This window comes from Rhinolophus sinicus, chromosome 16 (assembly GCF_057876585.1).
Source record: "Rhinolophus sinicus isolate RSI-liver-muscle chromosome 16, RSI-T2T, whole genome shotgun sequence".
In the NCBI taxonomy this organism is placed as follows: domain Eukaryota; kingdom Metazoa; phylum Chordata; class Mammalia; order Chiroptera; family Rhinolophidae; genus Rhinolophus; species Rhinolophus sinicus.
In genome coordinates, this window is record NC_142516.1 from 17584764 (window position 1) to 17602721 (window position 17958).

Below are 17958 nucleotides of genomic sequence, written 5' to 3' on the forward strand. Positions count from 1 at the left end.
CATGTCATCTAGTAAAATTTTGCCATTTATTAAGATAAGCACATAAGGTTGCATGCAGTGAGAGTATATACACAAAGCAGTTTTTCTAGGAAGAGGCAGCAACTATCGTATAGATGAGATCATGACAAACAGGAAAGAATACACTATAACTATACTTGATCAAAAGTTTGTACTTATGCATGGTGTCTTGAATTCCTTGGCCAAGGAGAGCCTAAAAGAGTCTATATGATCAACAACTTGGAAATCACTGACTCCAGAATATAGGCTGAATAAAGTGAGCTTCTTTCATTAAATTAACAAGACAGAACGTGCACTCATGAAGGTCTGAAGGGACTCAAGGCAAATGTTTGGCAATTATCTTCATACAAATTGGTCACCTGTCAAACAGACATCTAACCATTAGTTCTCAGGCTGACCTGTGGTGTGGGGCTTGTCAGGCCTATGTTTCCATTCCTTCCTTATGAAACATTTCCTTCCACATTCAACATACATGAGCCAAGGCAAAATCCCAGGAGGCAACAGTATATATAAGTAAATAAAGAAAACTAAAACTAAAGCAAGCAGCAGAAAAATAAGCATATTAATGGCAAGCATATTTACTAAATGATGCATCTCCAAAACAAAAAAAAATCTTAATTGCCTTATATAAATATCTATTTGTTTATAAATCCTAATAAAATAAAATAAATTTATTAAAGACAGCTCAGTGAAATATGTCAGAGCTGAAATCATGTTGAAAAAATCACTTGGCAACAGATCCAAATAACTATTAGAGATTGGGACTAAGGGAACCCCGTTTGTAACCCTTTTGGTCCAAGGATCCCACACAGTAGAGACATCTGTGTGTGTCTAGTCAGCTGGATGTATCCAGTCACAGTATATAAATTGTGCTATATTGAATAGCTTATGTTTAAGAAGTTAAAGATTTTGTATTAATTATTAAGAAGTCAAGGGTAAAACAAACAGGGAAAACAGGAAGCTATTGCCATAATTCAGGCAAGAGATGATGGTGCCTTGGACGAAGGCATAGCAGTAGAGAAATGGAGAAGCAAGTACCCATGAGTGCGATAACTCACATAGTAAAATTGGGTATTGTGAGGGATATTAACCAATACCACAATAAGAATTTCCTAAAAGGGGGTTTTACCCAGAAAGGAGAGTGAGGATAGGATTATCCAGAGACAAAGAAAGGACTTTGGACAGAGAAAGGACACACAAAGAAAAGAGTTTGGGACTAAAACAAGGCTTTATAATTCTGAACCATCAGAACTAGAACGATCCTTAGAGAGGTCACCTAGCCTAAATTCCTCTTATGACTGATGAGAAGCTTGAGACAGAGAGACATATCTAAAGCCATTCAGCAAGTTCACAGCAGGACCAGGACCTAGACCTACAAGACTATGTTGCATCACCATGTTCTCATGGGACATGGGCCAGATGGAATAATCTGGAGCCAATGAGCCACACGAAGGGAAGGAACAGGAAATGGAATGAACGCTGATCGGGCACTTATTGCGTCCCTGGCACCACAGGGGTCGTTTTTCATATATTTAACCTTGTACTTCTGCAAAGCGGGCACCACGATAAAAGTGAAGCTCAAGAAGGTTAAGGAAGTTGCCCAAGAACAGGCAACTAGAAATGGGGTAGAGTACAGATCTACCTAAAAGATGAGAGTCCTTATGTGCATTTCTACCTGAGCTGGGGTTTTGCTGGAGTGGGGTCCTATCTGGACTGTGACACAGGTAAAGGGCAGGCATTTTTCAGCCACAGCCTTATGTTTATTTAGGAAACAGCCCTGCCCAGGGAAGTGGGCTCACATTCAAGATCAGCTGATTCAACAAGGCGCCCCCTGCAGGCAAAGCTGGCACAGCAGAGGCTTCAATTCCTTCCCATGGGTAAGAAAAGTATGTAAGAATTGGGGAAATGGCCTTAAGAGAAGGTAACCTATGCAGAAAGGTCTGAACCTGCTGGCCGTGGGGAGCTACAGAAAATCTGGGAGAGGGGAAGGCTATTATACTTTGGGAGAGGCTGACTCAATGTGACCCCCATCACAGTAAATTTCCAGGGGACATCTGAAATTCGGATCCCAGAACCCGTGGCCCTCATTCCTTTTCCTCCTGCAGCAGTCCACCAAAACCTGGCCTCGAAGATCTTCTGTTTATGCTGCAGAGAGTGCAAGGAGTCCAAAAGCACAGAAGACTCCACAAGCTCCAGTCAAACCCTACAGCAGCAGCCATCGACCCATGGTAGGTACCAGGCAAGAACACCCTACTGGCCTGTCTGCACTTCATTTGGCTCATTCCCCTTCTACTGAGATACCCTGGAATTTCCTTCAGCTTCTGAGTGATAATTCCAACCTAAAGTGAAGTAAGGACTGGGTTGCTCTGTACCCAAACCAATACACAACAGAGCTTGAAATCTTGATACTTAAAGTGTGATCCACTGGCATTACCTGGAAACTTGTCAGAACTGTACATTCAGACCCCACTCCAGACATTCTGAATCAGAACCTGCATTTTGACATGACCCCCAGGTAACTCTGAATGTACATTACAGTTTGAGAAGCACTTAAAGACGATAAAGGAGCCCTGCCTTTCAGACTCTGACTAATTCTAATCAGCTCTGCCACAGAATTGGGCAAGTCACTTAAGCTCTCACTCTGAGCTTCAGTGTCCTTACCTGTAAAACGGGCATATTCATAATGTATTATTACTTCCAGGATCATTGGGAAGATTAAATGAGATAATATATTTAAGCACCTAGTCCAGGGCCTGCACAAAGCAGGTACTCGATGAATGGAAATTCTATATGGGTATTGGCCAGGATAGGATAGGCTCTGCTACTGAAACCATAAATCTTGAAATCTCAATGGTTTACAAAATGCAAAGTCTAGTACACATCAGCCATCCCGTTTCCATCTTTAGCCCGGCCCCCTGAACACATGACTTCCAAGGCTGCATGTACAAGAGAAGAGAGAGGAAGAAGTTTGTAATTACAGCCTTCTTGACGATCCAGGACAAAAGGTCACAGTGGAGAAAACTGGGTATCAACATCAACAATTTCAGACAGAAAAGAAGAAGCGTTATTGTCAAGATCAGGCAACCCTAGGACTGACAGTCACATGGTAGAAAGTGTGGGAACAGGGTTGGTCAGGCATCTGTCACAGTCAGATGAGCCAATTCAATGGCAGGGGAAAAAATTCTTATGGCATATTTTCCCAGAAATCCTTGCTGAGGGTCTTTAAAATACTCCCCCTGGAAGTACTTTCATAATAAAATCCAAGAAGCTTAAAAATGTCAACCCCTTTTCACAAGATAATAATAATAATAATGATAATTACTGAGCCCCTATTACATGCTAGGAACTAGGAACCAAGCTGTGACCAAATGAATCTTCTAATGTGAGATCTTACACTAGTAAGGTGATATTATTTAACCCCTACAATAACTCTAAGAAATGGAAACGGTTATCCAGAATGGACATATCATTCTGCAGGTCTGAAAACAGAGGCAGAGGGAGGAGAAGCAATTTGCTCAAGATATGCAGCTCACAGATGACAGAACCACTTACTCTATCACAGAACACAGCTTAGTCTGTTGACAAAATTCTGTTACACTTTTAGGAACCTGGAAGTCTATAAAAAACAAAGCCTCATATACAACAATGTTCATCACAACAGTACAGTAGTGACACTTGAAAAGTCTAACCACCCAATGATAGAACATTGGTTAAATAAAGCTTGACTTATCCACAAAATAGAATTTTATACAAGCACTGTTTCTTAACATTTAGTAACATGAGAAAAATGTTTATGATATAATGTATAAAGTAAAATGCATTCATAACGTACAGGATGTGACGGACTGCATAAAAAATATGCATAGGACAGAACTGGAACTGTGATAATATCTGAGGGGAGGGGTGTTTGGCATTTTTTTCCTACCTCATACTCTTCAATATTTCCCAGTTATTCTATAATGGATATGCATTACCTTTATAAACAGGAAAAACACAAACTTTATGTTTTAAAAAGAACACATATTTTGAATCCAGCACCTGCATGTGAGGGGATGCTCAGAAGACGAGAGGAGGTAGATTCAGGAGCTCCCCGCCCCATAAGTGACCACCACTGGCCTGTGCGTATTGCTTCCGAGCGGCCCTTCACTTCTGTCATATCCTCTGAGCCTCCCCACATGACCGCATGGAATTATCTTGTCAGGTTTGCGCAAGGATGAGCTTGACGGACAAAATCCTAAGCAAGCTAACACAGCCTACCGCTTGCCTTTGGGACAACCCTTGAACCATCCAGAAAATAAAGACTCCTCCACAAGCAGCAATGATTTTGAGGGTGAGTCCCAAATTGGGGTCCTAACACTGGCCAGGAACCCCTGGGGAGGAGGAGACCTTGTCATGATGACCAAACCACATTGATATTTGAGCTCAGCTAAGCAGGGTGACGAGAGAGATGGGACCACCCCCATCAGGAAGCTGTAGCCATATTCTAGAACATGTTAGAGAGGGGCCAAGGGGCCAAGACCTGCCTGCGTGATCTTCCAAGCTAGGATTACGTGAGGAGCAGTTCCTGGAAGAAAGAACACACATCCATACTTCCCTTCTAGGCCCTGCGGCCTTGTCTTATATGTGTATTTTGTGTGATTGCTGAATGTCTGCTTCAGGCCCTAGACAGTAAGTTCCAGGAGGTCAGGGCCCACGTAACTTTTGTTCCCCCAAACCCAGTTAGGTGCATGGCAAGTAAACAATGTCAGAAAATGCTTGTGGATTGAGCGTAGTCCAGTTAGAAGGTGAAATGTCTCTGGGTTGTGGAAGGCCAGAAGCCAATCCTGGCCAGTGGGCATAGTCCAGGAAGAAGAAACATAGGTCCCCAGATGGGAACCAGTGCTGTACCAGGGTGACCTCACATAGCTCACAACCACCCCCAGGGGCCTGATGTGGAGAGCTAAGCATCATCCAGCCCACTCATTCCAGGATTCTCACAACAGCTCAACCCTCCTTAGCAGACAAAAATCTCATGCCAAGTCCAATTTCTATAAAAGATCAAAGGGGTCCTGCTCTACTTGAATGGAGGGTGGGTGGCCTGCAGCCCCACTAGCTAGCCCAGCCTCTTCCTCTTCCTTTCCCACTCCCCAAAAGGATCTGTGGAACCCCATTTAAAATCCCCACCTCTCATTGCATAGGGAAGGCTGAGGCCCACAGGGAGAAGGAACTTTCCAAAAGTCCCCAGGGAGTGGCATCCTTGTCAGAACCAGGATGAGCCTAATTCTCCTTTTCCAGACCACTGCACTTTGCAAGGCACCCTACCATCACTGAATGCACCGACGGAGTACAGTGCAGAACCTGCTGCAGAAGGCTGGGGTCCTGACACTGACCAGGAGCCCCCAGGGGGTGGGGCTTGTCCCGATCAAAAATGACTTTCAAGCCCAGGCTGGCATCTCCCTGGCTCACACAGTATTCCAGACTCAATGAGCAGGGATGGAGGTGACCAGTACAGTCCAGCCAGGCCCAATGCAAAGGCTGCACCCAGTGTAATTTGTTCCTTTCTTCTTCCAGATATGAATACAAATGTTTCCCAAAGAGGTTTTTATAAGAGAAACCTAAACCGCTACTCCCAGAATCACTGGCCATTCCAGCCATGCCTCATTGGGAAACCCTGAGCATTCTAGTCGGGGACCCCCAGGCTGCACAGCTGCTGGAGCGCCTCCAGGAGGAAGCAGGAGGCGAACAGGGGCCATGAAGACTGCTTCAGAAACTCCCCTGGAGGAGAAGACGTCTGAGCCATCCCTGCGCCGCCAGCAAGAGTCCCTTCAGCTCCTGGAAAAGCCGCTGAGGGAAGAGCTGCCTCTAATTAAAGTCCTTGGTCATGTCACATGACTCTGTCCCTCCTCCTTTCCCTTCCTCCTTAGGAGGGAGTATCTCCCAAAAATGTCGTAACATTTTTTTTAACTTTTTGGATAGCTTTTTCTTTTTTGGGGGGGAGATAATTCCAAACTTACAGAAAAGTTGCAAGAGTAGTAAAAAAAACTATTGACGTTTTACCCAGATTTATCCATTGTTTACATTGCCTGCATTTGCTTGGTCATTTCTTTTCTCTCTCTCCCTTTAACGTTTGTCTGAGCCATAGGAGAGTGAGTTGTGCACATCATGTCCCTTTACTCCTAAATACATCAGTGTGTATTTCCTAAGAACAAGGACATTTTCTTACATAACTACAGTACAGATATCAAAAGCAAGGAATTCAACACTGATACAATACTATTCAAATTTCACCCATTGTCCCAAAAATGTCTTATAGCTACTTTTTCACCTAGTCCAGGATCTAACCCAAGACCTTCAACTGCATGTCTCTTTAATCTCCTTTAACCTAGCACCTCGGTGGGGTTGAGTCCTCCTGTCTACAAATGGCTTTCCATTTGTTCAAACCTACTTTGTTGTCTTTCATGGCTATTTTTAAATGTTCTTCATATAAATTTTGCAAATTTATTAAATTTACTCCTAAGTGCTTTATCTTTTTTGTTGCCATTGTATACGGGGTTTTTCCCTCTATCACGACTAGCTATACTTAGTTAACTAGTTATTGCTTGTGCATATTAATACTATTGAGTCACTGTTGTTTTATGTCTTGCTTCCCTTCTGAACTATATTATTGTTTGAGCTACTTTTGTCATTGATTCCCTATGGCTTACCAGAAATACTATATATACCATCTGCAAGTAGAGATACTTTAGCCTCTTCCTTGCCTAATTCTTATATCTCTGATTTTTCTCGTCTAATTATAATACAATAGCTATTACTATCAGTACAATGTTAAATAGTGGAGATAGTGGATATCTGTGCTTTTTCCTGATTTCCTAGTACGTATTTGCCCATCAAGGAAGAAGCTCATTTTAAGACAAAGATACTGAGATATCATATTAAGAAAAAATCCATCAATTTCCTTTTCTTGTTCTCTCCAGCACCTATGGGGGAAAATCATATATGTCTCCTCATATTTAACCAAATTTCCATTTCACAAATAAATTCCACCTGATCATAATATATTATTTTCATAGTAGGGAGCTGGATACAGTACACTAATATCTTACTTAATATTTTTGTATCAATAGGTGATATCTATAATTTTCTTTCTATTGTTTTTATCAGACTTAGTTATCAATATTATATATACAAGCTTTATAAAAATAACTTGGAAGTTTTCTTTCATTGTATATGCTCTAGAACAATTTATGTAGCATTGGAACTATCTAGTTTTTGAAAGTTTGGTAGCCAAGACTGAATCAAGGAACAGAAAATTTGAAACGACCGATTACTATTAATGAGATCAAATCAGTAATCAAAAAACTCCTAACAAACAAATGTCCTGGACCAGATGGCTTCACAGGTGAATTTTACCAAACATTCAAAGAAGAATTAACACCTGTTCTTCTTAAACTATTCGAAAAATCCAAGTGGAAGGAAGTCTTCTAAGTTCATTCTATAAAGCCACCATTACCCTGATTCCAAAACCAGAGGAAGACATTACAGAAAAAGAAAACTACAGGCCACTATCCCTGATGAACACAGATGCAAACATCCTCAACAAAATATTAGCAAACTGAATTCAGCAACACATTAAAAAAATACCATACACCATGATCAAGTGGGATTTATTCCTGGGATGTAAGTTTAGTTTAATATCCACAAATTAGTTAATGTGATACACCACATAAACAAAATGAAAGATAAAAATCAGATGATCATATCAACAGATACAGAAAAAGCATTTGACAAAATCCAGCAAGAGTTTATGATAAAAAATCTCAGCAAAGTGGAAATAGAGGAAACATATCTCAACATAATAAAGGCCACATATAACAAACCCACATCATACTCAATGGGGAAAGCTAAAACCATTCCGCTTGAGATCAGGAACAAGACAAGGATATCCACTTTCACGACTTTTATTCAACACGGTATTGGAAGTCTTAGCCAGAACAATCAGACAAGAAAAAGAAATGAAGGCATCCAAATTGGAAAGGAAGAAGTAAAATTGTCATTATTTGAATATGACATGATACTATGTAGAGAGAACCCCAAAGATTCCACCAAAAAACCTATTAGAACTGATAAATAAATTCAGTAAAGTAGCAGGATACAAAATTAATATTCAGAAATCGGTTGCATTTTTATATATCAATAACAAATTATCAGAAAGAGAAATTTAAAAAAAAAGCAATCCCATTTACAACTGCATCAAAAAAAATAATAAAATACCTAGGAATAAATTTAACCAAGGAGGCAAAAAACCCTGTCTTGGAAAATTACGAGACATTGAAGAAAGAAATGGAAGACACAAATAAATGGAAGCATATCCTATGTTCATGGATAGGAAAATTTAACATCATTAAAATGTCTACACAAGCAATCTAAATGTCCAAAGCAATCTATAGATTCAGTGCAATCCCTATTAAAATACCAATGGTATTTTTCACAGGACTAGAACAATAATCATAAAATGTATATGGAACCATAAAAGACCCCCAAATAGCAATCGCAATTTTGAGAAAGAACAAAGTAGGAGGTATCATGCTACCTGATATTAAACTATACTACAAGTCCATAATAATCAAAACAGCATGGCACTGGCATAAAAGCAGATACAATTCAACATTAAAAAAATAAACAGTCCAATTAAAAAATGGGCAGAGGTATTTCTCCAAAGAGGACACACAGATGGCCAATAGACATACGGATAGATGCTCAACATCACTAATCATCTGAGAAACGCAAATTAAAACTACAATGAGATATCACTTCACACCTGTCCGAATGGCTATCACCAATAAATCAAAAAACACGTGTTGGCGAGGATGTGAAGAAAAGGGAACCCTCATGCACTGTTGGTGGGATTGCAAATTAGTGCAGCCACTATGGAAAACAGTTTGGAGGTTCCTCAAAAAATTAAAATTATAACTACCTTATGACCCAGCAATTCCACTTCTTGGTATTTATCTGAAGAAATTCAAACACTAATTTGAAAAGATATGTGCAATCCTATGTTCACTGCAGCACTATTTACAACAGTCAAGGTATGGAAGCAACCTAAGTGCCCGTCAATAGATGACTGGATAAAGAAGAGGTGGTATGTGTATGTATGTATGTGTATGTGTGTGTATGTGTGTGTGTGTGTGTGTGTGTGTGTATATATATATATATATATATGCATATATATATATACATATATATGTATATATACAATAAAATATTACTCAGCCATAGGAAAAAAAAAACTTACCATTTGCGACAACATGGACGGACCTAGAGTGTATTATGCTAATTGAAATATGTGTAAGTCAGACAGAGAAAGACAAATACCATATGATCTCACTTGTTTGTGGACTCTAAAGAACAAAATAAACAAACAAACAAAAAATGAAATAGACACAGACTCATAGATATAGAAAATAAACTAATGGTTACCAGATGAGAAGGGGGTTTAGAGGCTGCGTGAAAAAGGTGAAGGGATTAAGAAGTACAAACTGGTAGTTACAAAATAGTCACAGGGATGTAAAGTGCAGTGTAGAGAATATATAGCAATAATATTGCAATAACTATGTATAGTGACAGGTGGGTGCCAATCGGGGAGAATCACTTCATAAAATTATATAAATGTCTAACCATTATGCTGTACACCTTAAACAAATATAAAATAATATTGAATGTCAACTGTAATTGAAAAAATAAAAAATAATAATAAAAGAAAGTTTGATAGAATTCCCCTGTGAAACCATCTAGGCCTGTTGCTTTTGGAGGGAGAGTTGCTTCCTGATAAATTTCTCTATTTCTTCTATAGGAATTGATATAATTTTCTATCTTTAATGCAGTCATTTTGATAAACTATATTTTCCTAGGAAATTACCCACTTCATGAATTTTTTTAAATATTTGCATAAAGGTATATAACATACTGTCAAGATTTTTTAAATGTGTCTCAACGGTTATTTTCCCCTTATCCTTTCTAGTTTTATATATTTGTGTTTTCTCCCTTTTTCTTGATTAAATAACATACTATTTGGTGTTTTTTTTCAAAAAAATATTTTGATTTATCAATTGGATCCACTGTTTATACTATACATAAGTAATTTGTCTTTATTTATGTACTTCCTTAGTACTTTTTTCTTGTATTTCCTTTTGATTACTTTGAATGTCATACTTTGATATTCTTTTTCTAGTTTATTTCATTCTTTTATTTTCTTGATACAAGCATTTAAGGACTGTGGTAGGCAGAACAATGCCCCCCCCCCCCGCAAAGATGTCTTTGTCATATTTCCCAGAACCTGTCAATATGTTACCTTATATTACAAAATGGATTAAGGTTGCTAGTCAGCTGACCTTGAGATGGGGAGATAATTCCCAATCATCTGAGAGGGCCCCACGTAATCATAGGGAGAATCTCTGCAGCCCAGCTCTGGGCAGATTTCTGCCACCATAGCACAGAGGCCAGGACAGGAGGGGAAGTGGCAGCAGCAGGTAATACACCAGCACTTCGTCCCATCCGAGAAGGAACTAAAGTGATACAACCCATTTGTAAAGTGATTGGACAGTATCAACCCTGAACCTTTAAAATGCCCCAGCCTCTGATCCATCCTTTCTGCTAATTACTATGTCACCTTGACCAACATACCGAAGAAACATTCTGTGCCTCAGTCCTGGTTCCCTGGCTCTGTGACCTCACAGACAGCCTCCTCTCTGCTCTGCCAGCTGCAGGTGAGTGAGGGTCAAAGGTGAGACATGAGTGAAGAAGGGACACTGTCTCCATCACTCCTAGACACCTTTTCACTTTGTGACAGGAAGCAGATATTATCTCTAACTTACCTTGATCCCCACTGTTTTTCTCTCTCTGGGTCCCAGTCCCGTCCCCCCCCCCCCCCGTGCTAAATGGCCCCTACGACCCCCTCCAACCCCAGAAACCTTCCTGTTTGACTTAATTCATCTTTCTTGTTCTGGTCCAAGTGCTGTGGGGTCGCTGGAGACCTCAAGTTCACAGCCCACAGGGGACAACCCAAGGGCCCTTTGCTTTGGCTCCTGCTTCCATCTAGAAGAGGGCACTGGTAGTGCAAGAAATAACACACCCTGCCCCACCCACGCCTGGATCTCTCCTTCATCACAGTCATTCAAAATTATTAAGCACTTACTATGTGCCAGACACATGCTAAGCACTTCACATCTTTATGTCACTCAATTCTCACAACATTCTGGGGAAGGTTTTACCATCCCCATTTTACAGTTAGGAAAACTGACGTTCAAGGAGGTAAAATTGCTCTAGATTACACAGCAAGACACAGCAAGAATTACATCCCACTTCCATCTAAGTAAAAAATGTCTACTCTTGGGGCTGGCCCAGTGGCCATACACCGAAGGCTGCCGGTTCGAATCCCACATGGGCCAGTGGACTCTCAACCACAAGGTTGCCGGTTCGATTCCTTGACTCCCCCCAAGGGATGGTGGGCTCTGCCCCCTGCAACTAAGATTTAAAAAAAAAAAAAAAAAATGTGTGCTCTTAACTGCTCCACCCAGCTTCAGGGGAACCCTTTCCATTTGAAAACCACCTGCCATCAAGTCTCAGAAGAGAACATCTCTCTTCCCCTGCAATTGCCTATAGGGTGAGACGGTAGACAGCATGGGCTCTGGCACCAGACAAAGCTATGTTAAAATCCCGGCTGCTACCCTTGGCTGCAAGGCCCGGGAAAGGCACCTTTCTGAAGCTATTTCGCCACCTGAGAAATGGAGCAAAGCCTTGCAGCGTGTAGCTGCACATTAAGTGAGCACATAGATGGGAAAGGACCTGTGCAAGACGCTCGGGGACTGTCAGCGGCCTTGATTCCCTGGCTGTTTCTCATCCCTTGTTAACGTCTAAGACTAAAGTCACCGGGAGAAAGAGGTAAGTCCAGAATCAGAATGTTTCCATCCATTTCTAGGAGCAAGGCGTAAAGCAGCTGTTGGTGGAGGAAGGGAGAATGGGGAGAATGTTGGGCTTGTTGTTGTCCAAGAGAACAGCTCATGTACTTATTCATGCGATCCTGAAAGGGCACCTAGTCTGTGCAGAGCCCGTGCTCAGCTCTGGAATCCAAAGGTGAACTGGAACCATCCCTGCCTCTCCGAGAGGAGTTCTTGCCCACGTTCACTACCTTATCCCTCACATACCGTTTTCCCGAAAATAAGACCGGGTGTTATATTAATTTTTGCTCCAAAAGACGCATTAGGGCATATTTTCAGGGGATGTCTTATTTTCTCATGTACAACAATCTACATTTATTCAAATACAGTCATGTCATCTTCTTCTGGAACATCGTCATAATGTACTATATGCATCCATCTGGCTGATGACCTTAAGTGGGGCTTATTTTCAGGGTAGGTCTTATTTTCAGGGAAACACGGTAGTACCTGGCATTAGTAGGTCCCCAATAAACATGCTGAACAAACTGTATTATTCCCAAAGGTGACAAAGGCCATGGAGAAGAACAAAATGAGGAAGGGAAGAGGGAGTGGAGGGGGAGGCGAGGAGGTTTAAACAGGATGAATAGAATTAAATAGGGTGAATAGGCCAGAGGCCTCTCTAGAGAAGGTGACCTGTAAGCAAAGGCTTGAAGGGGGTGAAGGAATAGGTCTCTAGGGAAGAGCATTCCAGGCTGAAGGTGGAGCCCTTGCAAAGACAGCCGTGTTTGGTGTGGCTAGAATGGAGGAAAGGGGTGAGGGAGAAAAAAAACAACAGGGAGGAGTGAGTGAAGGGTTGGATTATGAGTTTTTTCAGAAGCCCCGAGAAGGATATTGGCTTTTGTTCTGCGTGCTATGGGATGCCACTGGGAGACTCTGAGCAGGTGTGACATGATCTGACTCACACAGTAAGAGGATTCTGCTATGTTGCATGTAATGAAGAACAGGGTGGGAGAAGCAGGGAGACCAGTTAGGAGGCCACTGCAATAATCCAGGTAGAGATGGTGGTGGCTGGAAAGGGTGGGAGGCTAGTACCCAAGGGGGAGGCCATGGCGTGATCCCAGTGTGCCGTGAGTGAATACAGCCACCATGATGTGAATTCCCAGAGTGGCACTTGGGCCACAGGGAAAGGGGAATGAGAGTGGGAGATGGCCAGGGGCCAGGAAAAGAGAAAGGAGGTTAGTAACAAGATAAGGATGTACAACCTTGGAACCTTGGATCATCAGAGACAGAAAGATCCTTGGAAAGATGATGCTGCCCAACCACCACCTGTTACAGATGGGAGCCTAGGCCCAGAGACAGGCATGGACTAACCCAAAGCCACACAGCAAGTTAGTGACAGAGCCAGGACTTGAACCGGCAAGGCTGAGATGCATTATCATGCTCCCATGAGACCAGGGCCCTACTGGAACAGATTGGAGCCAACAAGCTACCTAAAGGAAAGGGAATGGGAAGAAATGAGCAGAGCCAGCACCTATGCGCACCCGCCATCACAGCCATCACATTATGCGCAGTTAATCATTTGTTCCTCTACAGTGGGTACCACTATTCCCATTTTCCAGATAGGAAAGTGCGGGGCAAAGAGATTACAAAATCAGCCCAAGAGCAGATACCTAGAAAGCAAACAACAAATCTGACTTGTAAACACAGGCTTGTCTGTGAGCGTTGCTGCATAAGTGCACTGGGTTCTGCTATCACAGGACCTGGCAGAGAAGAAACTGGCAGTTTTCAGTCACAGTCTTATGTTCGTTTAGGAAACAGCCCTGTCGAGAAAACTGTGCTGGACCTTAAAATCTGCTGATTCAACAAGACGCCTCTGCAGGTAGACTGTCAGAGTGGAGGCTCCGAGTCCTTTCCATAGGTCAGAGAACTCTGGGCAGAAGAGGAAGGGCTGGCCAAAGGTGAGCCTACACAGGTGAGCCTGGGCCTCCTGCTGACCACGAGGAGCGAGGGAAGGTGTGGGAGGAGGGAGGGGCGTGACACCTTGGGAGCCTGGCCCAGTATGACCCACCGCTTAAATAACAAAGGGCTTCTGGGACTGGGGCAGCATAGCCAGATGCCTCGGGGACCTTTCCTCTTCCCACAGCCCACCGAAGCATGGCGTCAAAGATCTTCTGTTGTTGCTGCCAGGCCAGCGAGGGGCCTCCTGACACTGTTTGCTCCTATACTCCAAGAACCCCCCAAGTGTACCAGCCACGGTCCTTTGGTAGGTTCCAGACGCGGGTGTATGGTGGCTGGCGAGCATGTCAGAGTTATTTCTCTGGACCTGTCTCCCCAGCCACCTTCTGCTAGGACAGCCTCAGATTTCTTTCAGCCTTTTGGGGGTGTGAGAGGAGAGTAATTATCCAAACCCGTAACAATACATCCTAAGGTCTATATTAGATAATACTAATACTGGCTTTAGTGCTACATACCTGCTTGAATCCTGCCTCAGCCACTTACTGAGCTTGCGCATGTCACGGCACCTCTCTCTCTGAGCTTCAGCACCCTTCTCTGTAAAATGAAGATAATGATAATATACTACCTACTTCTCAGGTTGTTGGGAGGATAGAATAAGGCAGTATCTCTAAGTGCCTAGATTATGGCCCCACACGAAGAAGGCATTCAACAGATGGTGAGTGTATATGGGTACCAGTCAGAAGCAGCTATGCTGACACAACAAGTAAACTCTCACATCTCAATTGCTTAACCCAGTTTGGGGTTATTCTTAGCTCAAGCAAGCAGAATTTTTTTCAAGCCATTAGTAGTATTAGCAACCCCCAAACGGGATCTAACCAAGACTGTGTATTCATGTGAAATTCAAAAACTTTACCCAGGACAAATGTTGTCCTTCACTCTTTCAGATCTGAACCCAGATTTTTGCAAAGATAATTTGCAACACAGACACCCACACTACTCCTCCAACAACAGACGGATAAAGACCTGTACTCTTGCCAGACGCTGAGCTTTCTAGTCGGGGACCCCAGGCTACACAGCTGCGGGAGTGCTTCCAGGAGGAAAAGGCTGCAAACAGGGGCCATGAAGACTGATTCAGAAACTCCCCTGGAGGAGAAGACGTCTGAGCCATCCCTGCGCCGTCAGCAAGATCCTGGAAAAGCCACTGAAGGAAGAGCTGCTTTCAATTAAAGTCCTTGGTTGCATCCTAGGAGCGTGTCCCTCCTCTTTTCCCTTCCCCATCGACGTCTGAGATTCCCTTGGATACGGAGCAATTAGAGCCTCATATCTTAACAAGAAATGTGGGTTTGGCATTCCAAAACATTTCAGCACTCCTAACCAACCTAGCGAGGAAATGTGTAGGAGAGGCTGGTAAGTGTAACGGGCGTCTATAAATGGATGCTGTGGTAAATGTCTAGAGCTTGAGGGCACAATTCTGTTCACCTATTGTGGGACTCCATTTGGTGCTCAGGACCATAGACAACAGCGGTCAAGTTGTGCAAACACTGCACCCAGCAGCCCAAGAGGGATGCAACGCCCAGCCAGTTTGTTTATGCTGAACACAGAGCACACAAACATGAGGAACATGCAAGACACCAGCAGTCTTCAGCTTTAACCAGCGAGCCAAGCACAGAAGCAGATCACTTCCACAACAGAACCACAACTTTGGGAACAAAACGACGAGAAGCATTTTGCAACCAACTTGGGGATTCAGGGAAGGCTTTCTGGAAGAGAAAGCTTGAGTTTTCTGAAGGTTGAAAGGGAATTAGCCAAGCAAAGAGGAGGGGGAATGGTACCCCAGAAGGAGGGAATAAAACAAGCAAAGTTGGGAACAAAAAAAGATGCCCCTTAAATGTCACTTCCTGCTCTCATCACTTAAGAGTCCTCTTCACAGAAGGGATAGTAAGAGGCTCACATCCTATGAACTTGTCAAAGGGCTCTTGGCCTCAGAGTGACATCTTTCTTGGAAAGATTTTGAAGTAATAATAGTAAAAAAAATAATGACAGCCACAACTGGACTTTACCTCTGACTATGGCAGACTAGCTTATATCAGACTAACCCTTCTGTGAGAGCAGTTTTAAAAGATGAGGTTGTTAGGGGTTTTTTTCCTTAAATATGTTTGAATTCATCAGAGAGCTACCAATGTGATAAGGACTTGAGGGGCCAAGACCCTTGAGAAAGGAAGTACAGAGAGATGAAATGAACATTGAGGTCTTCTGACCCTCTCAAGGGACCTGCCAATTCCTAAGCAGGGTCTACGTGGCTGAAAAACTGGGCAGATTTTTCAGCAGACGCACAGCCTGGAGTAACAAACATTGGAGGTTGAGGGCTTACCCTGGAGGAGGAGTCCTGGTTTTAAAAAGTTTTTTAAATAGGTTTTCAGTTAAAATCCCTGAAACTCTGTAATTCTATTTCTGGTTAACCCTGGCAAGTCCCTGAAACTCTATAACTCTATTTCTGGTTAACCCTGACAAGTCAGGGTTAACCAGAAATAGACCAGCTCCGTCTCACTAGGCCTAAAACCCAGAGTGAAATCTATCCCAACCCTACTTTTCTCAGAAGCAAAAGTAAATCCTCTCTGAAGAAATATACAGAATCTTGTATACGCTTCATTTTTTTTAAATGGCTGGCACTCAATCAAAAATCACCAGGAATGCCAGAATAGATAAGAGCAACTGACCAAAAAGCAAAAGAAACAGATCCACGGACGAACCAGATACTGGAGTCAACAGACATGGACTTTAAAATACTGAAGAAAATAGATGAAAATGGATAATTTACCTGAGAACTATAAACTATTTTTAAAAGTCAATTGAAATGTATAGGACTGAATATTATAGCTGAAATTAAGAACTCAATTGAAAGGGTTAACAACTGATTAAACACAAACAAGGACAAGAGTACCGGAGGAGAATGGAAGTCAGTAGAAAATAGTCAAACCAAATCATGGAGAACCAAAAGAAGGGAAAACACAAAGTCTTAGAGATACAGTGAAAAGATCTTAACACACATACCATTCGAGTCCCAGAAGGAGATGAGAGAGAAGAGGGGAGAAGCTATGATGAAAAATATTGTACCACAGATTCAACATGTTCTATGAACCCCAAGCAAAATAAAGAAAGCTATACCTGGCACATCGAAATAGAATTGCTGAAACCCAAGCAAAGAAAACATTTTAAGAACAGCAATGAGACTCAGAGCTGACTTCACAACAGAAACAACGAAAGCCAATGACATCTTCCAAAAGTTGAAAGAAAATTACAGTAATATCCTAGAATTCTTGACTTACCAAAAAATAGCTTTCAAAAATAAAAACAAAATAGATACTTTTCAGCAAACACTCAGTCTGTCACCAGAAGATCTGTGCTGGAAGGAAATGCTAAAAGTATTTCTAAATATACTAAATGCTATACTAAAGAAAAATTTCCAAAGGTAGTTCTAGAAAGAGAATGATCCTAGATAAATGTATGAAAATGCAGGAATAAACAAAAAGTAAGAAAAATAAGGAGTAATAAAATGCAAACATATGAATAAATCTAAATGAAACTGACTATATGAAACATTAATAGTGGGTGGCCGGTTAGCTTAGTCGGTTAGAACCTGGTGCTGATATCACCAAGGTTGCCGGTTGGATCCCGGCAGGGACCACTGTGAGCTGACCCCTCCTTTAAAAAAAAATTAACAATCATGTCTGTTGTGGTTTAAAATACAGAGAATTGGAACCCATGATAACAACAGTACAACAGACAGAAAGATGAAAGAGTTCTAAGGTCTTTGGATTGCCCAGAAAGTGGCAGAAGGACGCACTTGAAATACAGCAAGGATCCATGTTGAAATCTAGGGTAACCACTAAAAGAAAAGAATGCATACCTCCTAGGCTAAGAGATGAGAAATTATTAAAAAAAAAAAAAAAAGAAAAAGAAAAAAACAGAAAAAACCCCTTAAAAACCTTAATGCAAACGAAGGCAAAAAAGTGCAGAAAAAAGAACACAGAAAAAGAAGACCAATAGGAAGTAAATAATAAGATGGCACATT

The 17958-nt window shown here is 41.9% G+C and overlaps 1 protein-coding gene across 1 annotated transcript; it reads left to right on the forward strand.

The window, feature by feature from the left end:
• The first annotated feature begins 1923 nt into the window (after window positions 1-1923).
• On the forward strand, window positions 1924-6042 carry TEX48 (testis expressed 48). Its single transcript, XM_088793414.1, has 4 exons — window positions 1924-1939; window positions 2124-2246; window positions 4220-4348; window positions 5428-6042. Exons 1-4 carry the CDS (start codon window positions 1924-1926, stop codon window positions 5670-5672), a joined length of 513 nt encoding a protein of 170 aa, XP_088649540.1. The 3' UTR covers window positions 5673-6042.
• Window positions 6043-17958: the final 11916 nt, after the last annotated feature.

Bases quoted from the DNA above. Each gene is read 5' to 3' on its own strand.
- TEX48 (XM_088793414.1), top strand. The intron at 2,247-4,219 runs GTAGGTACCAGG...TTATCTTGTCAG, and splicing joins GCAGCAGCCATCGACCCATG to GTTTGCGCAAGGATGAGCTT. The intron at 4,349-5,427 runs GTGAGTCCCAAA...CCGATCAAAAAT, and splicing joins AAGCAGCAATGATTTTGAGG to GACTTTCAAGCCCAGGCTGG.